The sequence below is a fragment of the Selaginella moellendorffii genome, unplaced genomic scaffold (assembly GCF_000143415.4).
Source record: "Selaginella moellendorffii unplaced genomic scaffold, v1.0 SELMOscaffold_65, whole genome shotgun sequence".
Taxonomy (NCBI): Eukaryota; Viridiplantae; Streptophyta; class Lycopodiopsida; order Selaginellales; family Selaginellaceae; genus Selaginella; species Selaginella moellendorffii.
In genome coordinates, this window is record NW_003314326.1 from 977,160 (window position 1) to 1,004,011 (window position 26,852).

General features: G+C 48.2%; 10 protein-coding genes and 1 long non-coding RNA gene across 14 annotated transcripts; 6 read left to right on the plus strand and 5 right to left on the minus strand.

The window, feature by feature from the left end:
- Positions 1-1,833: 1,833 nt before the first annotated feature.
- Positions 1,834-3,451, minus strand: LOC112351718. The gene is made up of 7 exons (XM_024690089.1): positions 3,367-3,451; positions 3,008-3,329; positions 2,739-2,956; positions 2,589-2,680; positions 2,456-2,469; positions 2,011-2,404; positions 1,834-1,950 (listed from the first exon to the last, which is right to left on the minus strand). The coding sequence occupies exons 2-6, from the start codon at positions 3,116-3,118 to the stop codon at positions 2,318-2,320; spliced, it is 522 nt and encodes a 173-aa protein (XP_024545857.1). The 5' UTR covers positions 3,119-3,329; positions 3,367-3,451; the 3' UTR covers positions 1,834-1,950; positions 2,011-2,317.
- A 635-nt stretch (positions 3,452-4,086) lies between these two features.
- Positions 4,087-5,436, minus strand: LOC112351714 (protein N-terminal and lysine N-methyltransferase EFM7-like). Its single transcript, XM_024690084.1, has 8 exons — positions 5,348-5,436; positions 5,238-5,305; positions 5,065-5,184; positions 4,910-4,986; positions 4,809-4,857; positions 4,619-4,720; positions 4,455-4,560; positions 4,087-4,401 (listed from the first exon to the last, which is right to left on the minus strand). Exons 1-8 carry the CDS (start codon positions 5,398-5,400, stop codon positions 4,233-4,235), a joined length of 744 nt encoding a protein of 247 aa, XP_024545852.1. The 5' UTR covers positions 5,401-5,436; the 3' UTR covers positions 4,087-4,232.
- Positions 5,437-5,447: 11 nt separating this feature from the next.
- Positions 5,448-15,349, plus strand: LOC9649107 (pentatricopeptide repeat-containing protein At1g63330). 4 transcript variants are annotated; one of them, XM_024690075.1, is made up of 2 exons: positions 5,448-6,781; positions 14,258-15,247. In XM_024690075.1, the coding sequence occupies exons 1-2, from the start codon at positions 5,469-5,471 to the stop codon at positions 15,129-15,131; spliced, it is 2,187 nt and encodes a 728-aa protein (XP_024545843.1). In that variant the 5' UTR covers positions 5,448-5,468; the 3' UTR covers positions 15,132-15,247. The 4 variants fall into 4 exon arrangements, with proteins under 4 accessions (XP_024545843.1, XP_024545844.1, XP_002985027.2 ...); XM_024690076.1 differs by having other exon boundaries at positions 5,448-6,776; positions 14,253-15,247; XM_002984981.2 differs by having other exon boundaries at positions 5,448-6,419; positions 13,872-15,247.
- LOC112351719 lies at positions 8,475-9,410 on the plus strand. Its single transcript, XR_002994259.1, has 3 exons — positions 8,475-8,601; positions 8,670-8,803; positions 8,854-9,410. It is a non-coding gene; the product is annotated as an uncharacterized LOC112351719 (long non-coding RNA).
- LOC9649106 (protein N-terminal and lysine N-methyltransferase EFM7) lies at positions 11,521-12,885 on the minus strand. Its single transcript, XM_024690083.1, has 8 exons — positions 12,797-12,885; positions 12,687-12,754; positions 12,514-12,633; positions 12,356-12,432; positions 12,255-12,303; positions 12,080-12,181; positions 11,916-12,021; positions 11,521-11,861 (listed from the first exon to the last, which is right to left on the minus strand). Exons 1-8 carry the CDS (start codon positions 12,847-12,849, stop codon positions 11,693-11,695), a joined length of 744 nt encoding a protein of 247 aa, XP_024545851.1. The 5' UTR covers positions 12,850-12,885; the 3' UTR covers positions 11,521-11,692.
- On the minus strand, positions 15,323-16,252 carry LOC9648953 (protein FATTY ACID EXPORT 4, chloroplastic). Its single transcript, XM_002985062.2, has 4 exons — positions 15,924-16,252; positions 15,798-15,862; positions 15,639-15,726; positions 15,323-15,583 (listed from the first exon to the last, which is right to left on the minus strand). Exons 1-4 carry the CDS (start codon positions 16,189-16,191, stop codon positions 15,471-15,473), a joined length of 534 nt encoding a protein of 177 aa, XP_002985108.2. The 5' UTR covers positions 16,192-16,252; the 3' UTR covers positions 15,323-15,470.
- Positions 16,253-16,317: 65 nt separating this feature from the next.
- On the plus strand, positions 16,318-18,150 carry LOC9649108 (coiled-coil domain-containing protein 113). Its single transcript, XM_002984982.2, has 6 exons — positions 16,318-16,657; positions 16,715-17,178; positions 17,244-17,490; positions 17,564-17,695; positions 17,759-17,893; positions 17,955-18,150. Exons 1-6 carry the CDS (start codon positions 16,553-16,555, stop codon positions 18,066-18,068), a joined length of 1,197 nt encoding a protein of 398 aa, XP_002985028.1. The 5' UTR covers positions 16,318-16,552; the 3' UTR covers positions 18,069-18,150.
- Positions 18,151-18,164: 14 nt separating this feature from the next.
- Positions 18,165-20,249, plus strand: LOC9648954 (beclin-1-like protein). The gene is made up of 10 exons (XM_024658967.1): positions 18,165-18,313; positions 18,367-18,507; positions 18,562-18,785; positions 18,850-19,005; positions 19,068-19,189; positions 19,243-19,291; positions 19,340-19,498; positions 19,550-19,752; positions 19,804-19,953; positions 20,004-20,249. The coding sequence occupies exons 1-10, from the start codon at positions 18,199-18,201 to the stop codon at positions 20,182-20,184; spliced, it is 1,500 nt and encodes a 499-aa protein (XP_024514735.1). The 5' UTR covers positions 18,165-18,198; the 3' UTR covers positions 20,185-20,249.
- Positions 20,250-20,297: 48 nt separating this feature from the next.
- Positions 20,298-20,921, plus strand: LOC9648955 (probable C-terminal domain small phosphatase). Its single transcript, XM_002984984.2, has one exon. The coding sequence runs from the start codon at positions 20,298-20,300 to the stop codon at positions 20,919-20,921; it is 624 nt and encodes a 207-aa protein (XP_002985030.2).
- Positions 20,922-22,373: 1,452 nt separating this feature from the next.
- On the plus strand, positions 22,374-23,006 carry LOC9648956 (phytohormone-binding protein). Its single transcript, XM_002984985.2, has 2 exons — positions 22,374-22,557; positions 22,641-23,006. The coding sequence occupies exons 1-2, from the start codon at positions 22,374-22,376 to the stop codon at positions 22,913-22,915; spliced, it is 459 nt and encodes a 152-aa protein (XP_002985031.1). The 3' UTR covers positions 22,916-23,006.
- LOC9648957 (DNA topoisomerase 3-alpha) lies at positions 22,967-26,518 on the minus strand. The gene is made up of 21 exons (XM_024658966.1): positions 26,240-26,518; positions 25,991-26,169; positions 25,866-25,938; positions 25,678-25,797; positions 25,502-25,623; positions 25,376-25,448; positions 25,205-25,321; positions 25,075-25,158; positions 24,839-25,018; positions 24,657-24,785; positions 24,522-24,596; positions 24,378-24,467; positions 24,222-24,326; positions 24,133-24,167; positions 23,931-24,060; positions 23,819-23,871; positions 23,673-23,769; positions 23,575-23,613; positions 23,371-23,521; positions 23,245-23,316; positions 22,967-23,198 (listed from the first exon to the last, which is right to left on the minus strand). Exons 1-21 carry the CDS (start codon positions 26,516-26,518, stop codon positions 23,047-23,049), a joined length of 2,355 nt encoding a protein of 784 aa, XP_024514734.1. The 3' UTR covers positions 22,967-23,046.
- Between the last annotated feature and the right edge of the window lie 334 nt (positions 26,519-26,852).

Below are 26,852 nucleotides of genomic sequence, written 5' to 3' on the forward strand. Positions count from 1 at the left end.
GAAAATGCCGAACGGCCGAACGGTTCACAAAATTTTTTTGATAAAAAAAAAAACATTTTAAGTAAAACCATATTAATAAAAGTAGAAAAACCAAAGCATTAAACCAAACCAAACCAAACCAAACCATGGTATAGCATTCAAGAAAATGAACTTTGATATCGCATCATCTAAGTTCATGTTTCTTGCATCATCAAGCATTTCCCCAATATTGCCATCTCGCATTCACTTTCGACCAATAGATGATCCTTCATAGCCTATAGAAGCACTCATAGGCTGAGATTGACTAGCACTTTGTGTACCAGCTCCAGAAGCAGATGCCCCATCAAAATGTCTATTCTGTAGATTTGCTGTAGAAGGTAAAGACGAAAGGGCATTTGCAATTTGCTCCACAAACATTCGGCGAGCTTGGTTCTGAACATGAAGAGGAACATTTGAAGCACTACATACTTCAATATCACGCCCAGAAACTTTAGCAAGATGCGCCTTGATTCGTTTCGGCGGACCGCCATACATTTTACCACAATAATTACATTTCCAACGCCCAGCTCTTTTGCCGGAAGCATAAGGAGTGAGCTTGGTAACATGGGACCATGCCCAATCGGGCGCCATCACTCAATTGTGCCAGAATTGCTACGAATCTCTAGAATCAAATCTCTGAAATCACTGGAATTTCCATTTTAGGGCAAAAATTTCAAGCGTTGCGGACTGCGCGATTTGATTTGCGAGGCAGCGAGCTGCTCTGCTCCACACTCAATCGAAAGCAGAGGCAGTGGTGATGGCAATCAAAAGCAGAGGCAGTGGTGATGGCAATCAAAAGCAGAGGCAGTGGTGGTGATGGCGATAGCCGCTGGAGCATCAGAAATCTAGCGCGATCACAATTTTTTTTTTTCACATTTTTTTTTTTGCCGAACAGAATACCGAACGGAGCTGTCCGACCGCGTTCGGCCGACCGCGTTCGGCGGCGGTCGGAATGATGGCCAAACGCATTCGGGACCAACCATGCTTCCACCTGTGGCGCTGATGGCTCGGGCTCCACCGACACTTGCAACCTGGCACCAGCGCCGTGGTCACGTGAACGAGCAACAGCTAAAAAAGGTGGATGTTCCTGTGGCGCCTGGGAGCGCGCTGCCCTTTTGCGAAGCTTGTGTTGGTGGAAAACACCACGTTTTTCCTTTTCCACAGGTTTCTCATTCTCGAGCAAGTTCTGTTCTTGAGTTGGTACACTCGGACGTTTGTTCGATTGTGGTTGAATCTTTGGGAGGCAAACGTTACGTAGTCACCTTCCTGGATGATTACACGCGGTACCTGATCGTGTACCTGCTGGCTCACAAGTGAGAGGTGTTCTCCTGCTTTTGCCAATACAAGGCTTTGGTAGAAAATCTACACAGCTGTTTAGTTCATGTGCTCCGCTGTGATCGTGGAGGAGAATTCATCTCTGGAGAATTCGAGACGTTTTGTGCTGAAGCTGGGGTCCAGCGCCAGTTTGCTGTCCCTGATGCTGCCCAGAATGGTGCTGCCGAGAGGGTGAATCGCACCATCATAGAAGCTGCGCTTCATGTGGGAATGCCGGCTGCTTTCTGGGGTGAGGCAGTTAACACGGCTGTTTATGTTCGAAACCGGTTGCCAACACGTGCCCTGCCTGGGAAGACCACTCCTTATGAACTTTGACTGGTCACGCAGCTGGTTACGATCATCTCCGCATTTTTTGCTGTTTTGCCTACGCACACGTTCCACACAAGCAACGCTGAAAGCTGGAGTCAAAGGCTGAGCCATCCATTTTCCTGGGATATTTGGAAGGCATGAAAGGATATCGCCTTTATTCTCTCAAGCGCAAAACTTTGCTGGAAAGATGGGATGTGCTCTTTGATGAGAGCAAGCTGTACAAGGATCTCTGCTGGTGGTAACGTGGTGGTTCCTCCAGCACTGCCACCACGCCCTCCAGCTACGCCTCTGCAAGAATCTCCTCCAGTGAGAACACCTAGCTTCTCTGAAGAGCTGATGAACACTTACTTCGAGGGCGACGAGGAATTTCAAGCTGCTCCTGAGTTCTTCCTCGGTTCATCTTCAGTGGGAGCTGGACGTGGATCATCACCTTCAGTGGGAGCTGGAAGCAGGTCGCCAACTTCAGTGGGAGCTCTCCCAGACTCTCCACTTGTTCCACCACCTGTGGTCCACCCTCCAGCACGTCCTGAACCTCGACGCTCTGCTCGAGTTCCCGTACCATTGCGGCTGCAACTGGAAGCTGAGCAATCTCGTCCCTTCTTTAGTTTTGGAAAAATTAAAAAGAAAGGAACGCACCAGGCTAACTTCGTGGCTGCTAATCCAGGGCGAATCCCCATTCCAGCGAATGTTGACGAGGCATTAGCTGTACCTCATGCTGCCCAGTGGCGAGAAGCCATGAATGCTGAAATGCATTCGCATGAGCGAAACAATACAATGACAAAGACAACCTTACCTGAAGGTGCTCACCTTGAGAGCTCGAAATGGATTTACACAGTCAGATGGAACTGTAGCAAAGTTCAAGGCCAGGTTTGTCGCACGGGGATTCAGCCAGATTCCAGGTTTGGAATACATGGAGACGTACTCACCAGTTGTGAAGTTGACCTCTGTGCGAGTGATCCTTGCACTGGCTGCCAAGTACGACCTGGAACTGCACCAGTTGGACGTTCGCACTGCTTTCCTGCACGGCAAGTTGAACGAGGAGGTCTACGTCACGCAACCACCTGGATTCGTCAAACCTGGTGAGGAACATCTTGTTTGCAAGCTGAATCGCGCCCTGTATGGGCTTAAACAATCCCCGAGGGTTTGGTTTGAACGCATTGATGCGTTCTTCAAGAGCCTGGGGTGTGTTCCTCTTGCAGTGGAAGGAAACGTGTACCTGTACAAGAGTGGTGACGATTTTCTCCTGGTTGCTGTGTACGTTGACGACTGCATTCTCGGTGCAAAAACCCGCCACCTGCTGGACGAGATGAAAAAGAAGCTGAGTGAAGAATTTGAGATGTCTGACCTGGGCGAGCTTCGCCATTTCCTTGGCATCCAAATTATACGCAATCGAGGAGCACGCACCTTGAGCTTGACACAAGCTCACTATGCAAGGGAGATCTTGGAACGCTTCCATATGCTGGAATGCTCTTCCCTGGCCACACCTCTTGAGGTCAATCACAAACTCAGCCGTGACATGGCCCCTGTCACAGAGGAAGAACGAGAGTACATGGCCACGGTGCCATATCGTCAAGCAGTGGGAAGTCTTGTTTATTTGATGCTGGGAACGCGACCAGATCTCGCCTATGCTCTTGGGATGGTCTCCCAGTTCCTCGAGAACCCCGGACCTGCGCATTGGCAAGCTTTCCGCTACGTTCGAGGTACCTTGCATTTGCAGCTTCACTATGGCGCTGCTGTGTCACAGGAACTTCATGGGTACTCTGGATGCGGACTGGGCGGGCGACCAGGACTCAAGGCGCTCTACCTCCGGGTATGCGTTCTTGCTCCATGGGGCTGCTGTGTCCTGGAGCAGTAAGCGCCAGCCGCTGGTGGCTCTGTCCTCGACAGAGGCAGAGTACATTGCCCTAACCGCTGCCACCCAGTTCTGCCGTGACCTGCCCCAGATTCCTGCTTGCACCGGCCCTATGGTGCTGTTCTCGGACAACCAACGTGCTCTTGCACTGGCCGCCAATCCTCGCTTCCATTCTCGGACGAAACACATCGAGATTCGTTTCCACTACGTGCGGGAACAAGTCCAAAATGGAAAGTTGTTGCTGGAATATTGCCCCACCGAGGCAATGGTGGCTGATATACGTAGTCCATCCTCTCAGCTGATCGAGCCAGAGTGGGAGTGTCGAGATGTCAGTCTCGATCAGCTGACGTGGCACGTCCACGTGGCCCTTGAGTCGGGAGTGTTGTGTCCATCCCTTTTAACATCACAACAGTTTTGAGGGGTAAAAACAACAAAATGTTTCATGGCAGCTTATTTTACAAGGTTGTTGCTCAGCAATAGATCCTTCACTAGTTTGAAATTTAGGCAAAGGAGATTCAAGGCTCAAAAGACTAGTTTTAAATGCAGGCAAAGGAGATTCAAAACTCAGATCATCAACTAATACCATATAGATACCAACATAGTCTCCGCAAAGACTGTTTGCTGTGTAGTTTCCAAGCCTTTATGGCATACCATCTTCTCTGGTTCACTGCTAACGTTTCCAGAGGAGTTTGAAACCATTGAGAAGCTCTTCGAGTTCTCAAATATTTGGAGCACTAAAGGTACGACAATTGTGACAATCTCGCTTGAGAATGATTTCGTAAATCACACCGCTGTAAATGCCATCACCTGGGCTGGTTCTCGACACTTCCACCTCGCGCAACTCCAGGTTGTGCTCAGACGCCTCGTTAAAGAATGCTCGATCAGTGCTGAAAAAAGAAACAAAAGATTCAAGAAAACACAAAAAAAGAAGCAAAACAACCTTTGTATGCGAGAGACGTAAGCAAGAAAAAACTTGCGGCAGTGGTGGTGTTGCAAAAGCTTGTTGACAGTCCTGATTAGCGGAGGAATGTTGCATTGCTGGTAGCGTGATAGGATTTGTTCAAGGAGAAACTTGGAGTAAAAAAGCTTCCATCAAAAGGATATAAATGTCGGCTCCAAGGATGTAGTCAAATCCCTCCGGATGCTTGTCAAGGATGAGAGAGAGCTGTTCTTCATTCCCCCACTCAAGCTTTTCACAGGCAATCCCTGCAATGAGGGAAAAAAAAAAAAAACAAACAAACAAACAAACGAGATCTCTCATATATCAGTGAGAAAGAACTCGAGAGAAACTCACGCGATAGCAACGCCGTGTCCTGCTGAAGCGCCACGTTTTTCCTCATGATCTAGCAGCGATCCCCAAACTTGTTTTAAGAAACCATGCATGGAAATTCCTGCCTTTAAAACGGTGTCATTGTGATCAGTCATGACGACTTTGCGGCAGCCAATCCTTCCACACAAAAGGCCAGTCACTCCTACAAACCATGAAAAAAATCAAGTGTTAGAAAAAAGAAAAAGAGAAAGAAGAGAAAACCATGCCAAGAACATCATACCAACACCAGAGCCCAGCTCAATGATCGAAGCTCCTTGAAAAATTTGGCTATGATCCACAATGTAATTGAGGAGAAGCTCGGTGCCAGGCCAGATTATCTGGCCAGTGAGGTCGTAATCCGCTGCGAGCTATCGCATTGAAAGAGAGGAACCGAGAGAGAAAGAACACACTCACTGGAAGAGCATTGTAGGCTGAGCACAGGAATGTCGTGATGGCCGATGGAAATGCGCTGCTCAACGTAGCTAGCAGTGGATGATAGAATCGATTAAATCCTAGTAGCTTACTTCTCGTCCAGGAACAGCGATCCAATACCTCCTCCATCGTCGTCCTCGTCCATCGCATGAGCCCTAAGAGAATAAGAATCTTACTCACAAAGATGCGCTAAAGCCCTAGGGGTTAGGGTTTATGAATGGCGGCAAGATTTGGATGCTCGCGCGGCTATCGCGCATTGCACAGGTACCCAGCCGCGCCAGATCGATCGCCATGCAGCCGGTAGCTCAGGAATCCACCGAGGATGAGGCGGACGATCTTGCCGCTTGCTCCAATGCGGGCGTCTGGAGCTACAGGGATTTCGCGCAGATGCTCCACTCTTCCTCCTCTTCCAGTCATTCGATCGAGGCGGCGCTGGGCAGGCTACGCCGGGAAATCTCCACTGACGCCGTGGTGACGATCTTCCAGTGCCTCAAGGACGCCGATCTCGCCTGGGAGCTCTTCCAGTGCCTCTCCTCCCCTCGATTCGGCTTCCAGCACAGCGTCCACACGGGGAACGCGCTCCTGGATGTGTTTGCCAGGACCAAGCGCCACAGGGAGGCCGGGAATCTCCTCAAGAACGAGCTCGCGACGATATTTCGGCCGGATGTGGAGACCTGGAACGTCCTCATCACCGGCTACTGCCTGGCTCGCGAGCCCGAGGAGGCATTCGCGGTTATTAGGGAGATGGAGGAGGATTACGGCGTGGCGCCGTCGCTCAAGACCCACAATCTCGTCCTCCACGGCCTGTGCAAGTCGGGCAAGGTCCTCGCGGCGATGGATCACTTCGAGACGGTGAGGAGATCCATGCCGGTGAGCGCTGCGACGTTCTCGATCCTCATCAATGGCCTCGTCAAGGCAGGTATGATGATCCAAGCTCACTCCCTCGCCGAGGAGACCACAACCAACGGCTGCACGATCGACATCCACACCTACACCGCCATTGTGGACTGGCTGGCCAAGAACAAGAAGATCGAAGAGGCCGTGGCTCTGATGGAGAAGATCACTGCCAATGGGTGTACTCCCACCATCGCCACCTACAACGCTCTCCTCAATGGTCTTTGCAAGATGGGACGCCTCGAAGAAGCCATTGATCTCCTTCGCAAGATCGTGGTCACTTACACCTCGCTCATTGATGGCCTCGGCAAGGAGAAGCGATCCTTCGAAGCTTACAAGCTTTTCAAGGAGATGGCTTCGCGGGGACTGGCTCTCGATAGCGTCTGCTACACTGCTTTCATCCGGGGACTCCTCCAGGCCGGGAAAATCCCGCAAGCTTCCTCGGTCTACAAGACGATGATGTCCCAAGGCTGCGTTCCCGACGTGGTAACTCTCAGCACCATGATCGACGGCCTCTCCAAGGCCGGGAGGATTGGAGCGGCAGTCCGGTTCTTCAAATCGATGGAAGCTCGAGGCCTGGCTCCAAACGAGGTGGTGTACAGCGCTCTCATCCACGGCCTGTGCAAGGCCAGGAAGAGTACGTTCTTTCCCTTCCCCGCTCTTTCTATTTTATAAATTGATTTCGCCAGGAAAGTCAGGACCGTAGAGAAACCCAAGCTCCCTCTGTTTCTGAGCAGTTCAGTAAGAAATGGCTGGTCTCATTTCCCAGGCTTCTTTGGGAGCTCAAGTGTAATCAACTTGCGTCTTCAAAGGTTTGTGTCAAGAGGCCATTGCCATTTAATCGCATTCGCATCGTAATGTTTCTCTTTCTTTTTCGCAGATTGTCCTAGAGATGCTACTCCGCCTTGGAAAGTTTGCAGTAGCTTTAGCAACAGATTTTGGAATGCTTCAATCGGCAATGATACCGTTTTTCTGCACTGTGTTGCCAGCCAAGGAAACGCCAGGTTCCGTTGCGTCTCCTAAATCTAGCAAAGAAACTGACTTTCCACATTCCAGACAAGTATTTGTACGGTCCGTTTATTAAGCTTCCTAGAGACTGCCAAGAGATTGCTGTACTACTTCAGCGGCTTCCAACCTTTCTTTCTCAAAGCACTGTTAGCTTGCTGTCTGTGTAAGTGCGCATTATGGCTTACATCTTCTAACCTGGAAAACCTCGACTCGCAGCTCCGAACATGGATCTGCAAACTTTGGTCCGCTTGTTGGAAGTGGTGCGAGTGTCCTTTGTTCAAGGTCGGGTTGAAGTTGCAAACTTTTCCAGTTTCCTTTTTACGCTGGTGGTGGAGTGCTCGCATGCACACGGTAAATATCTCCTTTTTTCTTGTCGGGCAATTTATAACTGCTGATACTCTTTTCAGAAACTGCTGAAGAGAGAAAGAAACACTGGATAATACTGGGTGTGGTGTCCCGTAGCCTATTCCAGATTGGAGATATCGACGTAGTTATGCATTTGTTGGCCAAGCCAATGTCCGAACATCTGGTGCGTAAGTTTTCACACCTTTTGCTGTTTCTAACAGTCAATTACAGTCGGCTCGGCCTTCCCCAATGTTGTTAGCTAGTTTACTAAAAATTGTGGCTACTCTGAGCCACGATGTGGAACATGTGGAGGTCCCTGAGTTGCTATTGAGCGTTCTGGTGGCGCAAACCGCGAGCTTTGCGGTCTCAAGACTTCTGGTATACACCCGCGTTTTATCATGTGTATGATAATCTGAATTGCAGGCTAAAGACCAAATGGTGATGGTTATTGTTCGCAATGCGGTGGACTTAGTTTTCAAGAACAAGAGGTTTGCACAATCCTTGATGAAGGAATTAGCTCTGAATCTATCAGGTTCGTTTGTTATGTTCTTCTCTCTTACGTCTGAGTGTCTATTGTCTTCAGGTGGCAAAGATCAAGTTTATGCTGTGGGAATTTTGACGAACGAAATATGCAAGCAAAACGCGATCCAGAAGCACCTCGAGTTTTCAGATGTTGGTGAGATATTTCGAGCAGTAAAGGTACGACTAGTATGAGAACTTCATGTTTCACATACACGTTGTTTTGTGTCACAGACAATTTTGAAGGAGGCACGCATGGACCAAGCTAAGTCCAAGCAGCTTTTCTACTTAGAGATCAGCATCCGACATGCGTTTGGATCGCAAGTCCTAGTTTAAGCTGTGGCAAAGAGCTCGGGCATTCCGTGGCTTTTGGGAATCCTGTGCTTGAGCTTTAATATTATCTGCCGCATCCTGGAAAGGTCAGTCGATTTTCCGGGCTCGGCGATGGCGGCATCAGTTTTTTTCTTCTCCGCAGCCGGCTTGGTGGAGATTAGTTCTGAGACGGCACCCCAGTAATTTAGTGGTGCCCTCGCATGGAACTCTTCTCGGGACTCCAACGATACCTGCATGAGGAAGAGAGGTCAGTTTAAAACATAAAATCTATCTTCTTGACGACCTTTTCCTTCTCACGATTTGCTTTTTTACTAGCTTCGACTTCGCGTTCCGTTTTGCAAAGAGCTCTCGTTTGTGCTCCTCGGCAGCGCAAAGAGTTTTTGCAAGCCTGTCCCTCTCGTCATTCTCCTTCGCTTCTAAAGCTAGCGCGTTTTTCCTGGCAAGAAACCGTAAGTGATTTTCTAAAAAGCTTCGTAGCGACTTACCTCTTCCATTCCAGGAATTTAAGATGTGATGGATCGAAGGTAGCTGTGGCGGTGCTGGTGCTGAAGATGTCCTGAGGATCATCAACGTCGTTTTTGTTTCTCTCGAGAAGATCGTGAAGCTCCTGAACGCCACTGGTGGTGAAGCTCTTTTCGTTCAAGCCGCCGTCATCCTCGGCATCCCAGCGAGGATCAAGATCAAACGCCTCGGTGAAAGAAGCCGTCCGAATTGCCTCTACTTCTTCACTCACCTGGATCTTCTCCTCGTGCCTGTGCAACATGCTGATTGAAGGCGCTGCTCGCGACTGCTTCTCAAGGACATCGTACGTATCTTCCATGCATACGCTCGCCACGGTTGTGACAGTGATGCTCTCAAAGCTGTGACAGACAGACGGCGGTGCTCGTGGATCGAACTCGCCATGGCGTTCCATCGTAGCGTTTTCTACTCACTCAAACAGCTCCTCTTCCCGCGACCAAGAAGAAAACTGAATGTCTTTCTTGGCATGTTGGGCGAAGGAGAAGCTGATTAACGATATTAAATGGAAAGATAAACAACAACAATGATTCAGTTCGAGTTCTAAAACCATTTTCCCTTGTTAGATGACATTACAAGAATTACAAGAATTACAAGAACTTCGTGCAAGAAAATGGTGGTTACTGGTTAGAGACCAGCTATACAAACTCCCTTAGCTTCTAAACATAGTGTGTGTCTGTTGTGAAACCATTCTCCCTTCTCAGATAACAGTATAGCCTCGTAAATATGAGGATTCCTCTTGAGCATGCCTAGGTCCGCTTCACTCAAGTTGGACATTGCCTTCTGGAAAGTGGATTCATCCATGAACCATATCCAAGCTGCCACCAGCCCAACTACAAAGCTGTCTAGCTCAGTGGCAATGCCAGACAGGTCGATAGTGCTCCGCTTGTCCTTGAGTTTGCTGAAGTCCACCCTACTCAAAAACTTGTTCATGATATCTGAAGTCCAAGTACTCAAGACTGTTCTAATAGGACCAGCAACTGATTCATATCCAGCGACAGCTTCAAGCTCGCCTCGATCTAATGACACCTGTTGCCTCTCAATGAAAATCCTGTGAAAGATATCTGCAGGATCAAAAGCATAGCTCCGGTAAACTCTCGGATTCCTCCACCACTTTAAGAATGTCCAGGCGGCTTCGGCTTTGATCTCGTCATCGCTTCCGTCAATGATGGATCTGATTAGATACTCGGATGCTTGCTTGGAAACTGCTTCACGAGGAAGGAAGCCCACTGGTGCTCCTCTGACAATGCGGTCCAGCAAATTGATTACGTCATCGTCCACAACCGCCAAAGGAATTATTCCAAATTCTCGCACAGCTAATACTAAGTTATGTAACTGACCTGGTGTTAATACAACCTTTGCTAGAATCTTGTTTGCAGTATGCCTTGGTCCTTCATGATATGATGGTCCGAGAACAATGAGCTGAGTCATGCATTTAATACTCCCAAAGGTTCTAGCTTCATGAGGTATGTTCCAGCAAAGGAGCTCCAGTACCTCCTCGTGATCGCAGCTGCATTCTTCTTCTTCACCATCCAAAAAATAATTGATGACATAAGTGAAAAGATTGACACGTAATCCTTTTCTGAATCCCTCTGTCATAAACGCCTCATGTACATGTGGGCCAACATGGTGTGCAAGTACATGCGCTTCAGCCTTACCCGCAATACTTCTCAGCCACAACCCGAAGGAGTCCCAACCCAGTAGTTTGACCGCCAAGAAAATTGATGACTCCACCAAAGTCAGAATGTAGAACAGCCTCATCCCATACACGAAGTTGGCCACCTGCCCTGTACCCGACGACGGGAGGGGTTTGTAGGCTCCCGACTTGAGCCGAGAAAGGGAGAAACCAAATGATACAGCTGCACTACCCACTTGGAGCCCATGGAATATCAGATGTATGGACAGGTTCTTTATCATCTTTGACCCCTGCATCCTCCCACACCAAATGCCATAACCTACGAAAGCGCAGTAGTATGGCGTGGTAAGTATCCCTCCCCAGGTACTTCCCCGGAGCCGAGAGGCTATTAAGTAATCAAAATTCTTGCTGACTAGGAACACTCGCACACCCTCTGAAAGCAACAGACCAGAAATGAGCCTGAAATCGTACGACTTGAGCTGAGGGACATAACCCCCCAGCAGGACCACTGTGGCACCACGAACGCTATTTGCGCTAAATATGTTGCACCTTGCTCCAAGGCTGCCAATAGTAGAGCCACATATTTCACTTGCACTGACAGACTCACCAATCTCTGTGCTCTCCTCTTAAGATTTTGATGTTTTTCTGTGTTCCGATCTGAGCCCCCAACTTGTATTGCTGTATCATTCTCCATTGTAATTTCGGCTGCTCTACAGCTATGTACCAACGCAATTACAAGCAGGGATTTGGGAAGCTGTCGCAGTATCGTAAGAAATATAGCACATGAAAGCACGATTCCGTTGAGTATGAGGCAATGCAAGCAAAGCACAATGTAACAGCACAGTGGAGTTTTGAGGGGTAAAAACAACAAAATGTTTCGTGGCAGCTTATTTTACAAGGTTGCTGCTCAGCAATAGATCCTTCACTAGTTTGAAATCTAGGCAAAGGAGATTCAAGGCTCAAAAGACTAGTTTGAAATGCAGGCAAAGGAGATTCAAAACTCAGATCATCAACTATGTGTAATGAAAAGATCAATTATGTTTACTAATACCATATAGATACCAACATAGTCTTCGCAAAGACTGTTTGCTGTGTAGTTTCCAAGCCTTTATGGCATACCATCTTCTCTGGTTGACTGCTAACGTTTCCAGAGGAGTTTGAAACCATTGAGAAGCTCTTCGAGTTCTCAAATATTTGGAGCACTAAAGGTACGACAATTGTGACAATCTCGCTTGAGAATGATTTCGTAAATCACACCGCTGTAAATGCCATCACCTGGGCTGGTTCTCGACTCTTCCACCTCGCGCAACTCCAGGTTGTGCTCAGATGCCTCGTTAAAGAATGCTCGATCAGTGCTGAAAAAAAGAAACAAAAGATTCAAGAAAACACAAAAAGAGAAGCGAAGTGACCTTTGTATGCGAGAGATGTAAGCAAGAAAAAACTTGCGGCAGTGGTGATGTTGCAAAAGCTTGTTGACAGTCCTGAGTAGCGGAGGAATGTTGCATTGCTGGTAACGTGATAGGATCTGTTCAAGGAGAAACTTGGAGTAAAAAAGCTTCCATCAAAAGGATATAAATGTCGGCCCCAAGGATGTAGTCAAATCCCTCAGGATGCTTGTCAAGGATGAGAAAGAGCTGTTCTTCATTTCCCCACTCAAGCTTTTCACAGGCAATCCCTGCAATAAGGAAAAAAACAAACAAACAAACAAACAAACGAGATCTCTCATATATCAGTGAGAAAGAACTCACGCGATAGCAACGCCGTGTCCTGCTGAAGCGCCACGTTTTTCCGCATGATCTAGCAGCGATCCCCAAACTTGTTTTAAGAAACCATGCATGGAAATTCCTGCCTTTAAAACGATGTCATTGTGATCAGTCATGACGACTTTGCGGCAGCCAATCCTTCCACACAAAAGGCCAGTCACTCCTACAAACCATGAAAAAAAACAAGTGTTAGAAAAAAAAAAGGAGAGAGAAAGAAGAGAAAACCATGCGAAGAACTTCATACCAACACCAGAGCCCAGCTCAATGATCGAAGCTCCTTGAAAAATTTGGCTATGATCCACAATGTAATTGAGGAGAAGCTCGGTGCCAGGCCAGATTATCTGGCCAGTGAGGTCGTAATCCGCTGCGAGCTATCGCATTGAAAGAGAGGAACCGAGAGAGAAAGAACACACTCACTGGAAGAGCATTGTAGGCTGAGCACAGGAATGTCGTGATGGCCGATGGAAATGCGCTGCTCAACGTAGCTAGCAGTGGATGATAGAATCGATTAAATCCTAGTAGCTTACTTCTCGTCCAGGAACAGCGATCCAATACCTCCTCCATCGTCGTCCTCGTCCATCGCATGAGCCCTAAGAGAATAAGAATCTTACTCACAAAGATGCGCTAAAGCCCTAGGGGTTAGGGTTTATGAATGGCGGCAAGATTTGGATGCTCGCGCGGCTATCGCGCATTGCACAGGTACCCAGCCGCGCCAGATCGATCGCCATGCAGCCGGTAGCTCAGGAATCCACCGAGGATGAGGCGGACGATCTTGCCGCTTGCTCCAATGCGGGCGTCTGGAGCTACAGGGATTTCGCGCAGATGCTCCACTCTTCCTCCTCCTCTTCCAGTCATTCGATCGAGGCGGCGCTGGGCAGGCTACGCCGGGAAATCTCCACTGACGCCGTGGTGAAGATCTTCCAGTGCCTCAAGGACGCCGATCTCGCCTGGGAGCTCTTCCAGTGCCTCTCCTCCCCTCGATTCGGCTTCCAGCACAGCGTCCACACGGGGAACGCGCTCCTGGATGTGTTTGCCAGGACCAAGCGCCACAGGGAGGCCGGGAATCTCCTCAAGAACGAGCTCGCGACGATATTTCGGCCGGATGTGGAGACCTGGAACGTCCTCATCACCGGCTACTGCCTGGCTCGCGAGCCCGAGGAGGCATTCGCGGTGATGAGGGAGATGGAGGAGGATTTCGGCGTGGCGCCGTCGCTCAAGACCCACAATCTCGTCCTCCACGGCCTGTGCAAGTCGGGGAAGGTCCTCGCGGCGATGGATCACTTCGAGACGGTGAGGAGATTCATGCCGGTGAGCGCTGCGACGTTCTCGATCCTCATCAATGGCCTCGTCAAAGCAGGTATGCTGATCCAGGCTCACTCCCTCGCCCAGGAGACCACAACCAATGGCTGCACGATCGACATCCACACCTATACCACCATTGTAGACTGGCTCGCCAAGAACAAGAAGATCCAAGAGGCCGTGGCTCTGATGGAGAAGATCACTGCCAATGGGTGTACTCCCACCATCGCCACCTACAACGCTCTCCTCAATGGTCTTTGCAAGATGGGACGCCTCGAAGAAGCCATTGATCTCCTTCGCAAGATCGTCGACAATGGCTGCACGCCGGACGTGGTCACTTACACCTCGCTCATTGATGGCCTCGGCAAGAAGAAGCGATCCTTCGAAGCTTACAAGCTTTTCAAGGAGATGGCTTCGCGGGGACTGGCTCTCGACACCGTCTGCTACACTGCTCTCATCCGGGGACTCCTCCAGGCCGGGAAAATCCCGCAAGCTTCCTCGGTCTACAAGACAATGACGTCCCAAGGCTGCGTTCCAGACGTGGTAACACTCAGCACCATGATCGACGGCCTCTGCAAGGCCGGGAGGATTGGAGCGGCAGTCCGGATCTTCAAGTCGATGGAAGCTCGAGGCCTGGCTCCAAACGAGGTGGTGTACAGCGCTCTCATCCACGGCCTGTGCAAGGCCAGGAAGATGGACTGTGCGCTGGAGATGCTGGCCCAGATGAAGAAGGCGTTTTGCACCCCGGACACCATCACTTACAACATCCTCATCGACGGGCTTTGCAAGAGTGGCGACGTTGCGGCAGCACGGGCCTTCTTCGACGAGATGCTCGAGGCCGGATGCAAGCCCGACGTTTACACGTACAACATTCTCATATCGGGGTTCTGCAAGGCCGGGAACACCGACGCTGCCTGTGGAGTCTTCGACGACATGAGCTCTAGCCGCTGCTCGCCAAACGTTGTCACCTACGGGACTCTCATCTCCGGCCTCTGCAAGCGCCGCCAGCTGACCAAGGCCTCGCTATACTACCAGCACATGAAGGAGAGAGGCTGCCCTCCGGACAGCTTCGTCTACAGCAGCTTGGTGGACGGGCTCTGCAAGTCGGGGAAGCTCGAAGGCGGCTGCATGCTCTTTGACGAGATGGAGAGGAGCGGTGTTGCAAACAGCCAGACGCGGACCAGGCTGATCTTCCATCTCTGCAAAGCGAACCGGGTCGACGAGGCCGTGTCGCTTTTCAACGCCATCAGGAAGGAAGGAATGCCGCACCCTTACGCCTACAACTCGATCATCAGCGCTCTCATCAAGTCGGGCAAGGTGAACGAAGGACAGGCCGTGTACCAGGAGATGACTCGCTGGTGGAAGCCCGATCGCGTCACCTACAACGCACTGCTCAATGGGATGATCGGAGCAAACAGGATGGACAGAGCTCACTTTTATTACCTGGAGATGACCGGCAGGGGCTACGTTCCTCCCGTGTCCATACTTCACAAGCTCGCCGACGACCGACTCAAGGACATGCCGGCTCCTGCTTCGCGGCCTTGTTCTTCGTCTCGTTCTTGAGCAAGCTTGATACTCGGTGTTCTTGGCTGTGATGTCCCTCGGATGGATCCAGATAGTAGTACGTATACATTTTTGTAAATTACAAGCTTTAGCAAGAACTTATGTGCTTACCAGTAGCTGCGATGTTGCCAAGCCATTGCTATAGAGACAAACTCCAAGAGAACGCTAAGCTAGCTAGCTTTGGCTAGAAAGAAAAGGAAAGAATAATAGTCTTGCCTGAGGGAGAGAGAGAGAGAGAGAGACAGAGAGAGCTCACTTTCATTACCTGGAGATGGCCACCAAGAGCTTCTCTTCTCTGTTTCTCGAGCTGGCTAGATTTTTATTACACTTGGAGCACTCCTAAAGCAGCCGGGCACTGAAGTAGGCATTGACGAACACTACCGAGGCTGCAATGCTGATTGCTAGTAGCAATCCAGACGGTATGGGCTGTCGAGTTGCTGCCAGACGAATGCCTGTGTAGTAGATCTAGAATTTGTAAGTCCTTTCTAGCAAAGTGAGAGTGATTACCAAAAACTGCGATGAAAAGAAATGCCACGCCGAATCCTATGGCATTGGCGAGGTCTTTGGTGTCGGGGTTGAGCATCAAAAGATACGCCTGAAAGAAGATCCAAGGAGATAAGCGAGCTATAGATCATGAGCTAGCTATGGCTAGACAGATTTGCTTACCACCGCGAATGCGATGCCGCCAGTGAGGCCACCCACAAGAGATCCCTTGCTGCCAGTTCTCGAGTCTGCAAAGAAGAAAGAATTATATCCTTGCCAAATGCAAGAGCTCGCATTGCAAAGACTCACAGGCAAAGAATCCGCCACTGAGAAGCGTCAATCCATACGCCGCCGCCGTCGCTGGCGCAATCTCCTCCAGCCCCGCCCTGCATCGCAGCACATCGATCCTCCTCTTCCTGCCATTGCTTCTGCCAACGCGGAGATCTGTGACGCCTCCCACCCTCGCATTGCCAATCTTGAGGCTGCTCGAGCTCGCATTGCCGATCCTGCGCGGAGAAAGCCCGATCTTCACGTCGATTGCCCTAGACGGAGCTCTTAGCCCTAGAATCGCCTCCATAGCCAAACTCCCACGCGATGCTCGCTCCTTCGGACACAATGCACAAACATGTGGCAGTGACACGTGGCTTCGGCCGATTCAGCCGGCGCCCAGCTTAGGGCTGACGAAGTCCACGTGGCTTCTCGAGATTCGTCCAGCGGATGCGCGTAAAACCGCCAGAGGGGAGTTTAATGGCGCGCTAGAGCCCTGGATCTTCGCCACACGATCGAGGCGAGCTCCAGCTTCTCAAGCTCGATCCAAGCGCACAAGCTGGGAGATCATCGCCCGGTAGGGTATTTCGATGAGGTTTTGTGGATCCGGCCGCCGGCATTGATCCAAGAAGCTGGGATTTCCAGCGAGGAGACCGCTAGGGCAGATCGCCATGGACGAGTACGAGATCATGGAGAGGAACAAGGAGCTGCAAGCGCTCCAGGTGAAGCAAGAGGCAGTGCGAATGGAAAATACGCTACTCTCGGAACATCTATCGGTAAGTTCTTTCCAGATTCTAGCTTCGTTGTTCGTGAGTTTTTCCTCTCGTTTCCAGAGGATTGTGACACGCAAGGGGAGCTTGCAACTTCATCTGGAAAAGATGGAAGAAGAAGAAACTGAGAAGGAAGAACAGGAGGCAGCCGAGGCACTACGCCGGAGCTCGAGACGATCGTTCCGGATTTTTCACGATGGTCCTCCGGTGCCAAGAGCCACAGTACGATTCTTGTCGCCGCCAAAGATACCTTCGCTCTCGCCACCCAAGCAAAGAGCCGAGGCGCTTCCCATGAGCACCGAGGAGAAAGTTGAGATCGCTGACGAAGAATGCGGACATCTCACTGATCAAGTCGAGAAGTTGCGAGCGGAGAACGATCGCTGCCTCGATGATCTTGGTGCTGTTTACAATGAGGTGAAGCGAGGCATGAGGGAAACGAAGAAGGAGAAGAACAGCTTCTACAGGGAGGTGATTCTTTTGTCAGAGATCAATCCCGGAAAGGTGATCTATGCCGAAGATGTGTTGAGGTAATGCTTGTTCTTGGCTTTTCTTTGTCTGATGGAATGTGTTTTCTTCCTTTTTTTTCTTTCAGATATCTCTATGACAAGCTGCGAAGAAAGCAAAATGTGAGAGACAAATTGCAAGAGAAGAATGATTTGCTTCATATGGAGATCATGGAAGCCGAGCACCAGTTCAGCACGAAAAAGGATCTCAAGGACATCTTACATGCCATCGACTTCGATCAGCTTCAGATCCAAAACGTCCAGCTCCACGCCAGGATACGGGACAGGACTTACGAGATCTGGGACCTCAAGAGCGCGGTCAAGAGAACGCTCAAGGTACGAGTGAGAAAAATCTCTCTCGAAAAAAATCTCTAGACTGACACCAAACTCGGATGTCCTGAATTCCAAGGCTCTGGAGACAACACGGCGGAAGCTTGGTGGCATTGTGGATCGGGGGACAAACATCAAATGTTTCCTCAAAGATCGCCAGCCTTTGTTGGAAAGCTTACGAGACAACATCAGAACGGAGACCTTTCAAAAGGTATTCTAGCTCAAACTTATTCCATCCAAACTTATCCTTGGTGTTCTCTCTTCTCTTTCGTAGAGCAAGCTTCACGAATCCGTGGTAGCGCATATGCAAGAAGAAGATGGGCCTCCTCGTCCCACAGCTCTCGACTACATGCGTTGTAGACATAACAACGACGAGTTGTCCAAAGAGGTCAAGACTTGGAAGAACAAGGTGAGTGCTCTTCACTCTAGATTCTATCATCTTCACGCTTGATTTTGACCGATTTTTCCAGGTTGAGGTAGCGGAACTAACAAACATCCAGCTCCACAAAATGCTCAAACAAGCACTCAAGAATCGCGAAGTCTCGGTTCGGCAAGAAGCATCAACAGTGGTGGCGGTGTGCTAGCGAAAATTCTAACTTGTGCTAACAAAGTGTTGGCATCTTATTTTAATTGTGGAGGATATTCTAGCTAACAAGCATCCTATTTTAGGCGGAGAATATTCCCATCTTAGGGCTTATGTAGTAAAGAGGGAGGATGGAAGGCGGCAAAGTCGCGGTGCGCGATCCAGCGCTGCCGCGATGGTACTGTCAAATGTGCAAGCATCCATTTGTGATCTCTGGCGCGGATGCCTACGCGGAGCGAGTCTCAGGTTAGGGCTGCTGGGTTGTCGATGGATGCATTCCAAGCTCTGCTTTGTTGCAGCTGCCGGCAGTGGGAGCGTCCTAGCTGCGAGCAGAATGGATCAATCGTTCGTGCTCTTGCCGAAGCACAAAGCCGGCTATCCTCCTCCAAGGCCGCGAGGGGCGATGAATTATCCAACTCCTGGTTATTATCCAACCCCAGGTTTGTCTTTTCAGCTCTTGGATCCTCTCTAGCAATCAAAATCGGATTTTGCAGCTGCTGAGAGCCACCATGGCGGAAGAACAATGGAAGAGTCCTTTGTTGTGTTGCCTTCCGCAGCAGCATCCATGTATAGGAACGATTTGTCTGGCGAAGGCCAGGCTGGAAGCAGTGGAAATTCCAGTGGCGGAGGAGCACAGCCACAGACAAGTAACGCTAGCTTCAATGCTAGTGTGAATGTCTTGACGAGGGTCTTCGAGATTGCTTCGGCACAAACTCAGGTTTGTGATGTCTACATCTCTATAGTCTGGATGGGTTTTCTTACATAGTTCTTTCTGTTCTTAGGTGGATCAACCCCTGTGCCTCGAATGCATGCGTGTTTTGTCTGACGAGATGGAAAAACAAATTGAAGAGGTTACCAAGGACATAAAAGAATACGAGTCTTGTCTTGATAGATTCGAGAAGGAGCAACGGACTTCAGTGAGCGAGGAGGAGTTTACGGTAAAGAGCATACTTGCATGACGATCGAAGTTTACTAAGTTTATTGTGCTTTTCTTTTCCAGGTTGAAGAAGAAAGAAAGCTTGAAGCGACGATTGAGCAGCTTGAGCGACAAAATCTGGAGGTGAAGTTGCAACTGGAAGACTATGAGCGCAAGTTTAAAGATCTCGATGAATTGGAACAAAGGTAGGCCTGTTTTTTGTCGGAATGATCTCTTCTTTCTGATAAACCTCATCCAGATTCTGGCACGACTTCAACAACTTTAAACTTCGGCTCACTGTTCATCAGGTAAAGATAAACTTGAAACGTTTGTTTCGTATTTATTCTTGCTTACAGGAGGAGAGAGACGCCGTCTTGGCAAAGATTGACGTTGCAGGTGCACAATTGACTGCGCTAAAAGCTGCAAACGTTCTGAACGAGGCGTTTTACATTTGTCACGACGGTGATTTTGGAACTATTAACAATTTCCGGCTTGGTCGCCTTCCAAATGTTCATGTAAGACCATATTTTTCTGTTTCTTGTTTTGTGAGATTGTCCCTGTATCAGGTGGAATGGGATGAGATCAATGCCGCCTGGGGACAGGCGTGTCTATTGTTGCACACTATGGCACAATATTGCCAACTCAATTTTACGTATGTAGACTTCTTTTTCCTTTTCTTTCTTTTGAATTGTGTTGCTGCTTGCAGGTATAGATTGATACCCATGGGAAGTTATGCCTGTATTGCTGATAGCAAAAACACATACGAGCTGTGAGTTTTCACTTTCGTGTTTTGTGAGTAACTTATACTCTCTTGTGGCAGCTACGGTCCAGTAAATCTGTTTTGGAGCACGCACTTTGACAAAGCAATGGTTTATTTCCTCGCATGTCTCAAAGAGTTTGCCGATTTTGCAAATGCCAAGGACCGGGCTGCTAGAGTGGCTCCAGGCAAATGCTTCACGCTACCTTACTTGTAAGTCCTTCGTATCAACAGCGCTTTTCTGATCTTGGCATGTTTTGAAGGATTGAGAATGACAAGGTGGAAGGATTTGCAATCACTCAAAGCTTCAACCGACCAGAGAAGTGGACAAAGGCTCTCAAATTTATGCTGTGTAATCTGAAATGGTCATTGTATTGGCTTATAGGGAACACACTATTTCAACCAACGTCCCCTGTTAGTTCCTCCCTCACAATCAGTACATAAGGCGAAAACTACAGATGTATATAAAATCAGGACAATATATAACATTCCTTCCAACCTTTTCATTTTGAAAATAAGTACTATCCTACCTCATTTAGGGTTCATACTCAGTGTTCATGGCTCAACTTGGCGAACAGCGCGTTGGCGATCGAGGCAAGCCGACTTTGATCCTTGATCTCGATGGGACTTTGATAGCTACTTCGAGGCAAGCTAGCTTACATGCGTGTTTCGACTTCGTGGTGGAGTTTGATTCCGAGGAGCAGCCCGTTTGGGTGTCCAAGCGACCAGGGCTGGAGGATTTCCTTCGGCAAGCCTCAGAGATTTACGAGGTGGTGGTGTTTAGCCTCGGAAGGAAATCCTATGTGGAGAAGATGAGGGAGGCGATTGATCCCAGTGGATTATTTGTGGCAACATGGCTTGCTCGGGACTCTTGCAGCGGGAGCTCGGAGATCAAGGACTACAAGGACTTGAACAGTCCAAAGCTTGGGAGGGAGTTGCGGAAGGTGGTGTGGGTGGACGATTTCCGGGACTCGTTCAAGATGAATCTCGAGAGCGGGATCGTGGTGCCCATGTTTCGGAACAGCAGCAGGGATGACGATCGCGTCTTGTTTGATTTGCTGCCGCTGCTCAAGAGAATTGCCGGCGAGGATGATTTGAGGCCTGCTCTGCTCGCGTTGCCCCTGCCAACGCTAGAATCCAACCTTGCAAAGGCGATCAGTCGCCCAAAGCTTACAAGTTAAAAGGATGAATCTCGTGATTTAGCTAAGTGATCTTCGAGAATACTTTATAATAGTTTATTGAATAAATGAAGGTTTCACAGTTCATTGCCTGCATAGATAGGATGTTAAATCATGAGATTTCATCTTAAACAACTCTTCGAATGTCAATTTGGAGCTGGATTCTATATATCAACGAGATGACATATTACTCCAAAACATGAGACAAAATATCATTAGGATGTGCGTGCTTCTCTTCCAGCTTAAATCGATAGACAAGTTTAATAGTTACTATGACGCTTAGTAGTATTTCTTCTATGGGGCATTTCATTCAAAGTTGAAAGCTTGCAACAATCTATCAGAAGGACGAACATGTTTCTGGCATGCTCGCAAATGGCACACGTCGAGGAGATGAGGAGGATCTTCGATGGTATGCCGGAGCGCCACCTGGTGCCGTGGAATGCGATGCTTACTTGCTACACGCAGGGCGAGGAGACGACCACCACTTTTTTATGACATGAATATGATGAATGAACAACAGAATATTGGTGATTCATGCATGGTAACTTGTAGAATTGGATCCACACTAGTATACAAGATGAAAGCTTTAACACAATTGGAACTACTATCAGCCAAGAGATTCAGGTTGCACTGCCCCCCTCAAAACTGTGGGAGATCCACAGATGCTTGTCAAAGCTTCCAATCGCGTGGTAAGTGTTGAGAATGTTGCGATTGTTGGAAACACCAAATACTATAGGTATGCTGGTATATGTACCAATACGTATATTGGTAAACAATATATCAATGCTTCAACCGTGGACAAAGGCTCTAAAATCTATACTGAAATGGTCACCGTATTGGCTTATAGGGAGGAAAATCACGTCCCCTGTTAGTTCCTCCCTCACAATCAGTGGATAAGGCGATTGTTGGAAACAACAAACTCCATCATCTAGACGTTTGGGTGGGAGACATTGGAGATCTTCCTCACGATGGGCCGAGATGCTAGATCCTGGAACGCATTGATCGCTGCCAGGGAAACGGTTTGGAGAGCGTGAACAAGCACTTTCTAGTTAAAGTGAGATTTGTCATTATCTCACGTTTTTTAGTAAAGAAGATAAGGTAACAAGAAAAAAAGTGAAGTTTCTCATGTGATTTTTCACATTAATGTATTATAACATGGTCAATGAAATAAATAAATAAAAAAAGTTAATGCAGATATTAAATGAATGAACTATATAAACACATATTAACGAGAGAATCCCACTTTAATGAAAAGGAGCTTGCACCGTAAGTTCACAAATGAGGGATCTTTGATGGTATGCTGGCGTTGTGGAACGAGATGCTCACTTGCTACACTCGGAAGGAGGAGATTTTTAACTGAAGGTCGTGACATGAAGAATGAACAACAATAGAATAGCAGGGTTGACAATCTAGACTAGTATAAAAAATGAAAGCTTAGTAGCAAACTTAGACACAATGGGAGCTCCATCGCCTATCAGCCGAGAGATTCAGGTTGCACTCCCCCCCTCAAAACTGTGGGAGGCTCTCAAGGATCCACAGATGCTTGTCAAAGCTTCCAATCAGGCCGTGGTGAGCATTGAAAATGTTGATGGCGATGCTGCCACCGTTGGAAACACTAGGATGGTCAAGTTCAATACTGGTGCGTGATATTTCTGGGAGAGATCTTTGTTTGTTTGATCTTCATCTTTCTTCTCTTTGGTGTTCTTGGAACTTCATCTACAGATCTTGTTCCTTATCCATTCATAAAAGAGGAGCTGACTATGATCGATGAATCCACTCATACTATTGGGGTGAGCGTGATCGAAGGGGGACTGGTTGGCACGCAAGTGAGTTCTCTCAAATGGAAACTGACGCTCAAGCCTGAAGGAGAAGGAAGCCTGCTTCTGTGGTCCCTCGATTACGAACCCAAAGTTCCAGGCACGGAGGAAGTTGACAAGTTTGCCGATGGCTTCGTTGCTAGCATCAAGCAAGTCGAGGCCTACGTCCTCTCACTATAGTTCCAGAAACTCTGGATCTGAGCTGTGTGTGCTTGTGTTCTTGAAGCTATAAACTTGGAAATGCCAAGAACTTGACTGCTGTGATTTCTTAGAGTGCTTTGCAATCTAAGCAACAACAGGGAGTAGAAAAATTAAAAGTGTACCTGCGCATCATAGAAAACTTCCGTGTCACCATGCCGGCTTGGGTTTTGGGATCTCCCAGCACCGCCACCACGGCGGCCTCGTCTTGGATAAGCAACACCACGGCCACGTCCAGAAGCTCGATCCTGTGCTTGTCCTCTCCCTGCATAGAGTTTCTGTTAGCCGAGCAAGGAAAGCAAAGTTCGAACCTGAGGGAGCAGGAGGTGCTCTATAGATATTCATAATGTCATTCAGCACAATGTCACAGCCACCCACGCAACCTGCAAGAGATTGTTAATTTAGCAGCATGGGGTTTCCTGAAAATCAGCTTTCACCTGTGTGATAAATGCTGTATTGTGGTGGTATCTCTGCTCTCTTGAACTTGAAGTCAATTTTGTAAACTGGAGCTGGAATGCACGAGTTGCAAGTGTGTGTAGTGACTGTCGCTTCCATGACGACGGAGGGTAGCCACACGACATTTTTACACTGAAAAGAAAAGCACCATTTTACAAAAGTAAAAAGCCAAGCAAGCAGCATACCTGTGGAAAGTTGCGACAACCAACCATAAACTTGCTATCCTGGTGTAACAAAGTCAGTAGTGGCCTACAAGCAAACGGGATGAAGAGGAAAAACTCACTGGTCTTCTCTTTAAAACCATGTCCGCTTCACGACACATTGGGCACCTTCGAACGATTCCACCGACTTGCACCGCTTCAGGGACTTGATTTTGGCTTCTGTTGGAGCGATCCAAGTAAAAACTAATGCCAAAGAACGCATGCTTACCTCTCAAAGAAAAGACCCATTGCCTCTATAAGCTTTTGTTGCTGAACTCTAGCCTGGAAAAAATAAGAAAAATAAGAAAATAAAGCAGCAGCTGAAAAGCTTTAAAACCTACATCGAGAAAGCACGTCTTCATTTGCTGCAGGCATGTCTCCAGGACATTCTCCTTCACCTTTATTCCGTCGCCCACGGCCTTCATGTCTCTCTCCATTATAGATCTGAGATGGGGCTTCCAAAGCTCGTACCTGAAACAAAACTTCTAGAATGTCTCTCATCTTGGAATTGAATATAAAGAAACTAGAAATATGAAAACCAACCCCATCGTGTCATATCCCATAACCAGTGCCTCGCCCTGTAAGATAATCTCAACTTAGTTGAAAGCACTTTTCCTGGTTGTGCCGCGTACCAAGTTTGTGGGACAAAAGCGTGTCTGCGCATCTTTGGTAGCGTAGCGCCGGTCCAGCAGCTTTTTTATGTGATCATGCATAGTAGCATCCGTTCCAATTCCCTCCTGGCCGCACAGAGAATTCAGGTCTTGAAAATGCTGGAACTAAGAAACCACCTTGTCCATGAGCGCGATTAAATCCGCTTCTGACAAAAGGGGTGGGGGTTGCGTTCTGCCAGCATCCAGCGTAAGCCTGGTTGGAATGAACTGCGAAGCAACACACGCAAAGTAAGAAAATACTCGCAGTCTGAAAATGTGTACCTGTTGTCCAAGGTCAAAGTTTGGAAGAGTTGAAGCAGCCCAGTTTTCGTATCTATAAACTTCCAAGTAATTTCTCTGAGATGAAAACGAGCAACACGGTCTCAATTCCTAGAAACAACGAGAAAGTTTACTTACAGCAGTCACCATGAGTCCATTAGCAGAGAACTGTTCCCCAGCAATGTCAATCATGGCTTTTGTTGCGTATCCTACAGCCGGCTGCGAGACACACGCAAGAAAGTGTCGCACAACAAGCTCATATACTGCCTGCAAAGAAAACAAAATACAGAAATCAAAGTGACATTAATAAAAAAAGCTACCTTGTGATCGTTCCTCCATTGTGGTTCTCCATCCGAAAACCTGGTAGGATGTATAGGCGGATGAGCTTTATCGTCGTGTCCACCATTGCTCGGATGTCTCCACAAATTCTCTCGAGAGTCAAGAAGGCGATGGGCATAATTTCCCCACACAGGATGCCTGGTCTGCTCCTCTACCATGCGCTGCGTAGACAACATTATATCAGCTCAAAGAGACTAGGAACCGATGCAACACAAACTCGAAGATCAGTATTCTCCGAAAAGTAATCTGTCTCAGTCCGGGGATAGCTGATGAATCCTTGCTGGTAGAGCTCTTCAGCAGCCTGCAAGTTCAAAGGTTGGCGATTGATAAACACAATCCAACAATACCTTCATTGTCTCCTGGGACCCAAGGCGTAGAAACCGTGAAGCGCGCTTCACCAGCTCAACAGTATTCAGTGGATGCGGTGGATTTTTACGTGTCTCACGTCCAGTAACAGAGAAAACCTGAAAGAGAAGGTTTGAAGGCTTTCGAGCATGCTGGAAGGAAGATAAATTAACCGTAGCAAGAGGCTCTTCCACGCACATTTCATATATGGCGACGGCGGCTACATAGTCGAAAAGATGGCCACGCCTGCGAAACATACAAACTCAGCAAGCCTGGGATTAAAAAAAATCATGACTTACGCCCATTTGAAGGAAGCACTGTCGTTCTCCGACCTGTACACGCAGTTTATGGTCCAAAAATCTTCAGGCTGGTGTGCTTGAACTTGCCAATATCTTTCAACGACAAAGCCTAGAGTTGGAAACTAGCGCAAAAGTATGTTGGCTATTGGACTGGAGATTATCATTTATCTCGTTACCTGGCACGGACCATAGCTAAGAATGGCCTTCTCATGCTCGTCAAATGGAAGAACAAAGCGATCTTTCAAGAGCATTGTCTGAAAGCGAGTGAAGGAAGCACCTATACGTAGATCGATCTCCTAAGCATCGGCACGGCTTTCTTTTAGAACTAAAAACGATAAAGGAAGTTTAAAGCTTAGAGAAAAACCTGGCGCGCGTCCACAGCATCCGAAAGATTGCGATTTGGCCGGTGCAAATTCTGTGCAGCGTGCTGGATTTCCCTGCAAAAACTATGAGTCCCCGAAGGAAAGATGGAAGTGACAAAAATCATACCTCTCGATAAATGCTGAGAAGCGAGCTCGTAAGACGTTGAGTCCCCGGTTAACATTGAGACAGACCTCCACCACTTCGTAGGCAATGTTCTCTCCTTCTCGATCGCAATCGAGCCAAAGAACAAGCCACTGGCAATTCCTAGCCTGTTCTTCCAGCGTCCGTTTGATTCCCAGCTTGTCCTAGAGAACATTTCCCTGCCTGTGAGAATCCACATTCTTTCTTTTCCTTTCCTATCGAAATCCTTCGTACCTGGGGAACGTATCTCCTCACTGGCGCCTGGAACAAATCGGCCGGATCGCAGTAGTACCATTTCCGGAATTGCTCCTCGAAATCCAGCTCCATGAGATGGCCGCTGACAGAGGTCATTACCATTCGGCATGGCTGACCACCGATCATGTAGTTGAAATGGAAGATCCTGTTGTAGACAGAATGGCCGCTCAAGCTCCGGCAATCGCCATGTGACAAGATCTGCGCGATCTCCTTGGCGGCGCTGGGCTTCTCCGCCACATTCAAAACATTCACAGCCATAAACCCTAAATGTGCATAACCAAAAACTAAAATAAAGGTAACGAAGAAGATGTTCAATAAGGGAGGGAGATTCAAGCGCCAAGGACGCGCTAAACGATGCAAATCTGAACGAGGTGTTTCACATTTGGCACAAGGATGATTTTGGAACAATCAACAACTTCCAGCTTGGTTGGATCGTCTGTGTTTGTGTCGCACACTATTTGGCAACAATATTGTTAACTAAATTTTATATATATAGACTTCTTTTACCTCTTTCTGATTTGTGTTTGATTTGTGTTGGTTTGCTTGTAAATATAAATATCATATCACTTTCAATCTAATGTCAGGTTCACCA

Excerpts from the sequence above, each read along its gene's own strand:
- LOC112351718 (XM_024690089.1), bottom strand. The coding sequence starts at position 3,118 with ATGGAAGCGTTCCAAGATCTCCCTTGCATAGTGAGCTTGTGTCAAGCT. Across the intron at positions 2,957-3,007 it reads AAATGGCGAAGCTCGCCCAG|GTGGCGGGTTTTTGCACCGA; the intron begins GTCAGACATCTC and ends CTCGTCCAGCAG. Across the intron at positions 2,681-2,738 it reads AACAAGATGTTCCTCACCAG|GAAAGCAGTGCGAACGTCCA; the intron begins GTTTGACGAATC and ends CTTGCCGTGCAG.
- LOC112351714 (XM_024690084.1), bottom strand. The coding sequence starts at position 5,400 with ATGGACGAGGACGACGATGGAGGAGGTATTGGATCGCTGTTCCTGGAC. Across the intron at positions 4,987-5,064 it reads TGAGCTGGGCTCTGGTGTTG|GAGTGACTGGCCTTTTGTGT; the intron begins GTATGATGTTCT and ends CATGGTTTGTAG. Across the intron at positions 4,561-4,618 it reads CATCCTTGGAGCCGACATTT|GCTACCAGCAATGCAACATT; the intron begins ATATCCTTTTGA and ends AAATCCTATCAC.
- LOC9649106 (XM_024690083.1), bottom strand. The coding sequence starts at position 12,849 with ATGGACGAGGACGACGATGGAGGAGGTATTGGATCGCTGTTCCTGGAC. Across the intron at positions 12,755-12,796 it reads TCGCTGTTCCTGGACGAGAA|CTACGTTGAGCAGCGCATTT; the intron begins GTAAGCTACTAG and ends ATCCACTGCTAG. Across the intron at positions 11,862-11,915 it reads TACATCTCTCGCATACAAAG|CACTGATCGAGCATTCTTTA; the intron begins GTCACTTCGCTT and ends TCTTTTTTTCAG.
- LOC9649107 (XM_024690073.1), top strand. The coding sequence starts at position 12,918 with ATGAATGGCGGCAAGATTTGGATGCTCGCGCGGCTATCGCGCATTGCA.
- LOC9648953 (XM_002985062.2), bottom strand. The coding sequence starts at position 16,191 with ATGGAGGCGATTCTAGGGCTAAGAGCTCCGTCTAGGGCAATCGACGTG. Across the intron at positions 15,863-15,923 it reads CAGTGGCGGATTCTTTGCCT|ACTCGAGAACTGGCAGCAAG; the intron begins GTGAGTCTTTGC and ends TCTTCTTTGCAG. Across the intron at positions 15,584-15,638 it reads TCTTTTCATCGCAGTTTTTG|GCATTCGTCTGGCAGCAACT; the intron begins GTAATCACTCTC and ends TCTACTACACAG.
- LOC9649108 (XM_002984982.2), top strand. The coding sequence starts at position 16,553 with ATGGACGAGTACGAGATCATGGAGAGGAACAAGGAGCTGCAAGCGCTC. Across the intron at positions 17,179-17,243 it reads TATGCCGAAGATGTGTTGAG|ATATCTCTATGACAAGCTGC; the intron begins GTAATGCTTGTT and ends TTTTTCTTTCAG. Across the intron at positions 17,696-17,758 it reads GAACGGAGACCTTTCAAAAG|AGCAAGCTTCACGAATCCGT; the intron begins GTATTCTAGCTC and ends TCTCTTTCGTAG.
- LOC9648954 (XM_024658967.1), top strand. The coding sequence starts at position 18,199 with ATGGAAGGCGGCAAAGTCGCGGTGCGCGATCCAGCGCTGCCGCGATGG. Across the intron at positions 18,508-18,561 it reads TGGTTATTATCCAACCCCAG|CTGCTGAGAGCCACCATGGC; the intron begins GTTTGTCTTTTC and ends CGGATTTTGCAG. Across the intron at positions 19,006-19,067 it reads TGAGCGAGGAGGAGTTTACG|GTTGAAGAAGAAAGAAAGCT; the intron begins GTAAAGAGCATA and ends TTTCTTTTCCAG.
- LOC9648955 (XM_002984984.2), top strand. The coding sequence starts at position 20,298 with ATGGCTCAACTTGGCGAACAGCGCGTTGGCGATCGAGGCAAGCCGACT.
- LOC9648956 (XM_002984985.2), top strand. The coding sequence starts at position 22,374 with ATGGGAGCTCCATCGCCTATCAGCCGAGAGATTCAGGTTGCACTCCCC. Across the intron at positions 22,558-22,640 it reads GATGGTCAAGTTCAATACTG|ATCTTGTTCCTTATCCATTC; the intron begins GTGCGTGATATT and ends CTTCATCTACAG.
- LOC9648957 (XM_024658966.1), bottom strand. The coding sequence starts at position 26,518 with ATGGCTGTGAATGTTTTGAATGTGGCGGAGAAGCCCAGCGCCGCCAAG. Across the intron at positions 25,449-25,501 it reads AGTGCTTCCTTCAAATGGGC|GCGTGGCCATCTTTTCGACT; the intron begins GTAAGTCATGAT and ends TATGTTTCGCAG. Across the intron at positions 24,061-24,132 it reads ATGGGATATGACACGATGGG|GTACGAGCTTTGGAAGCCCC; the intron begins GTTGGTTTTCAT and ends GTTTTGTTTCAG.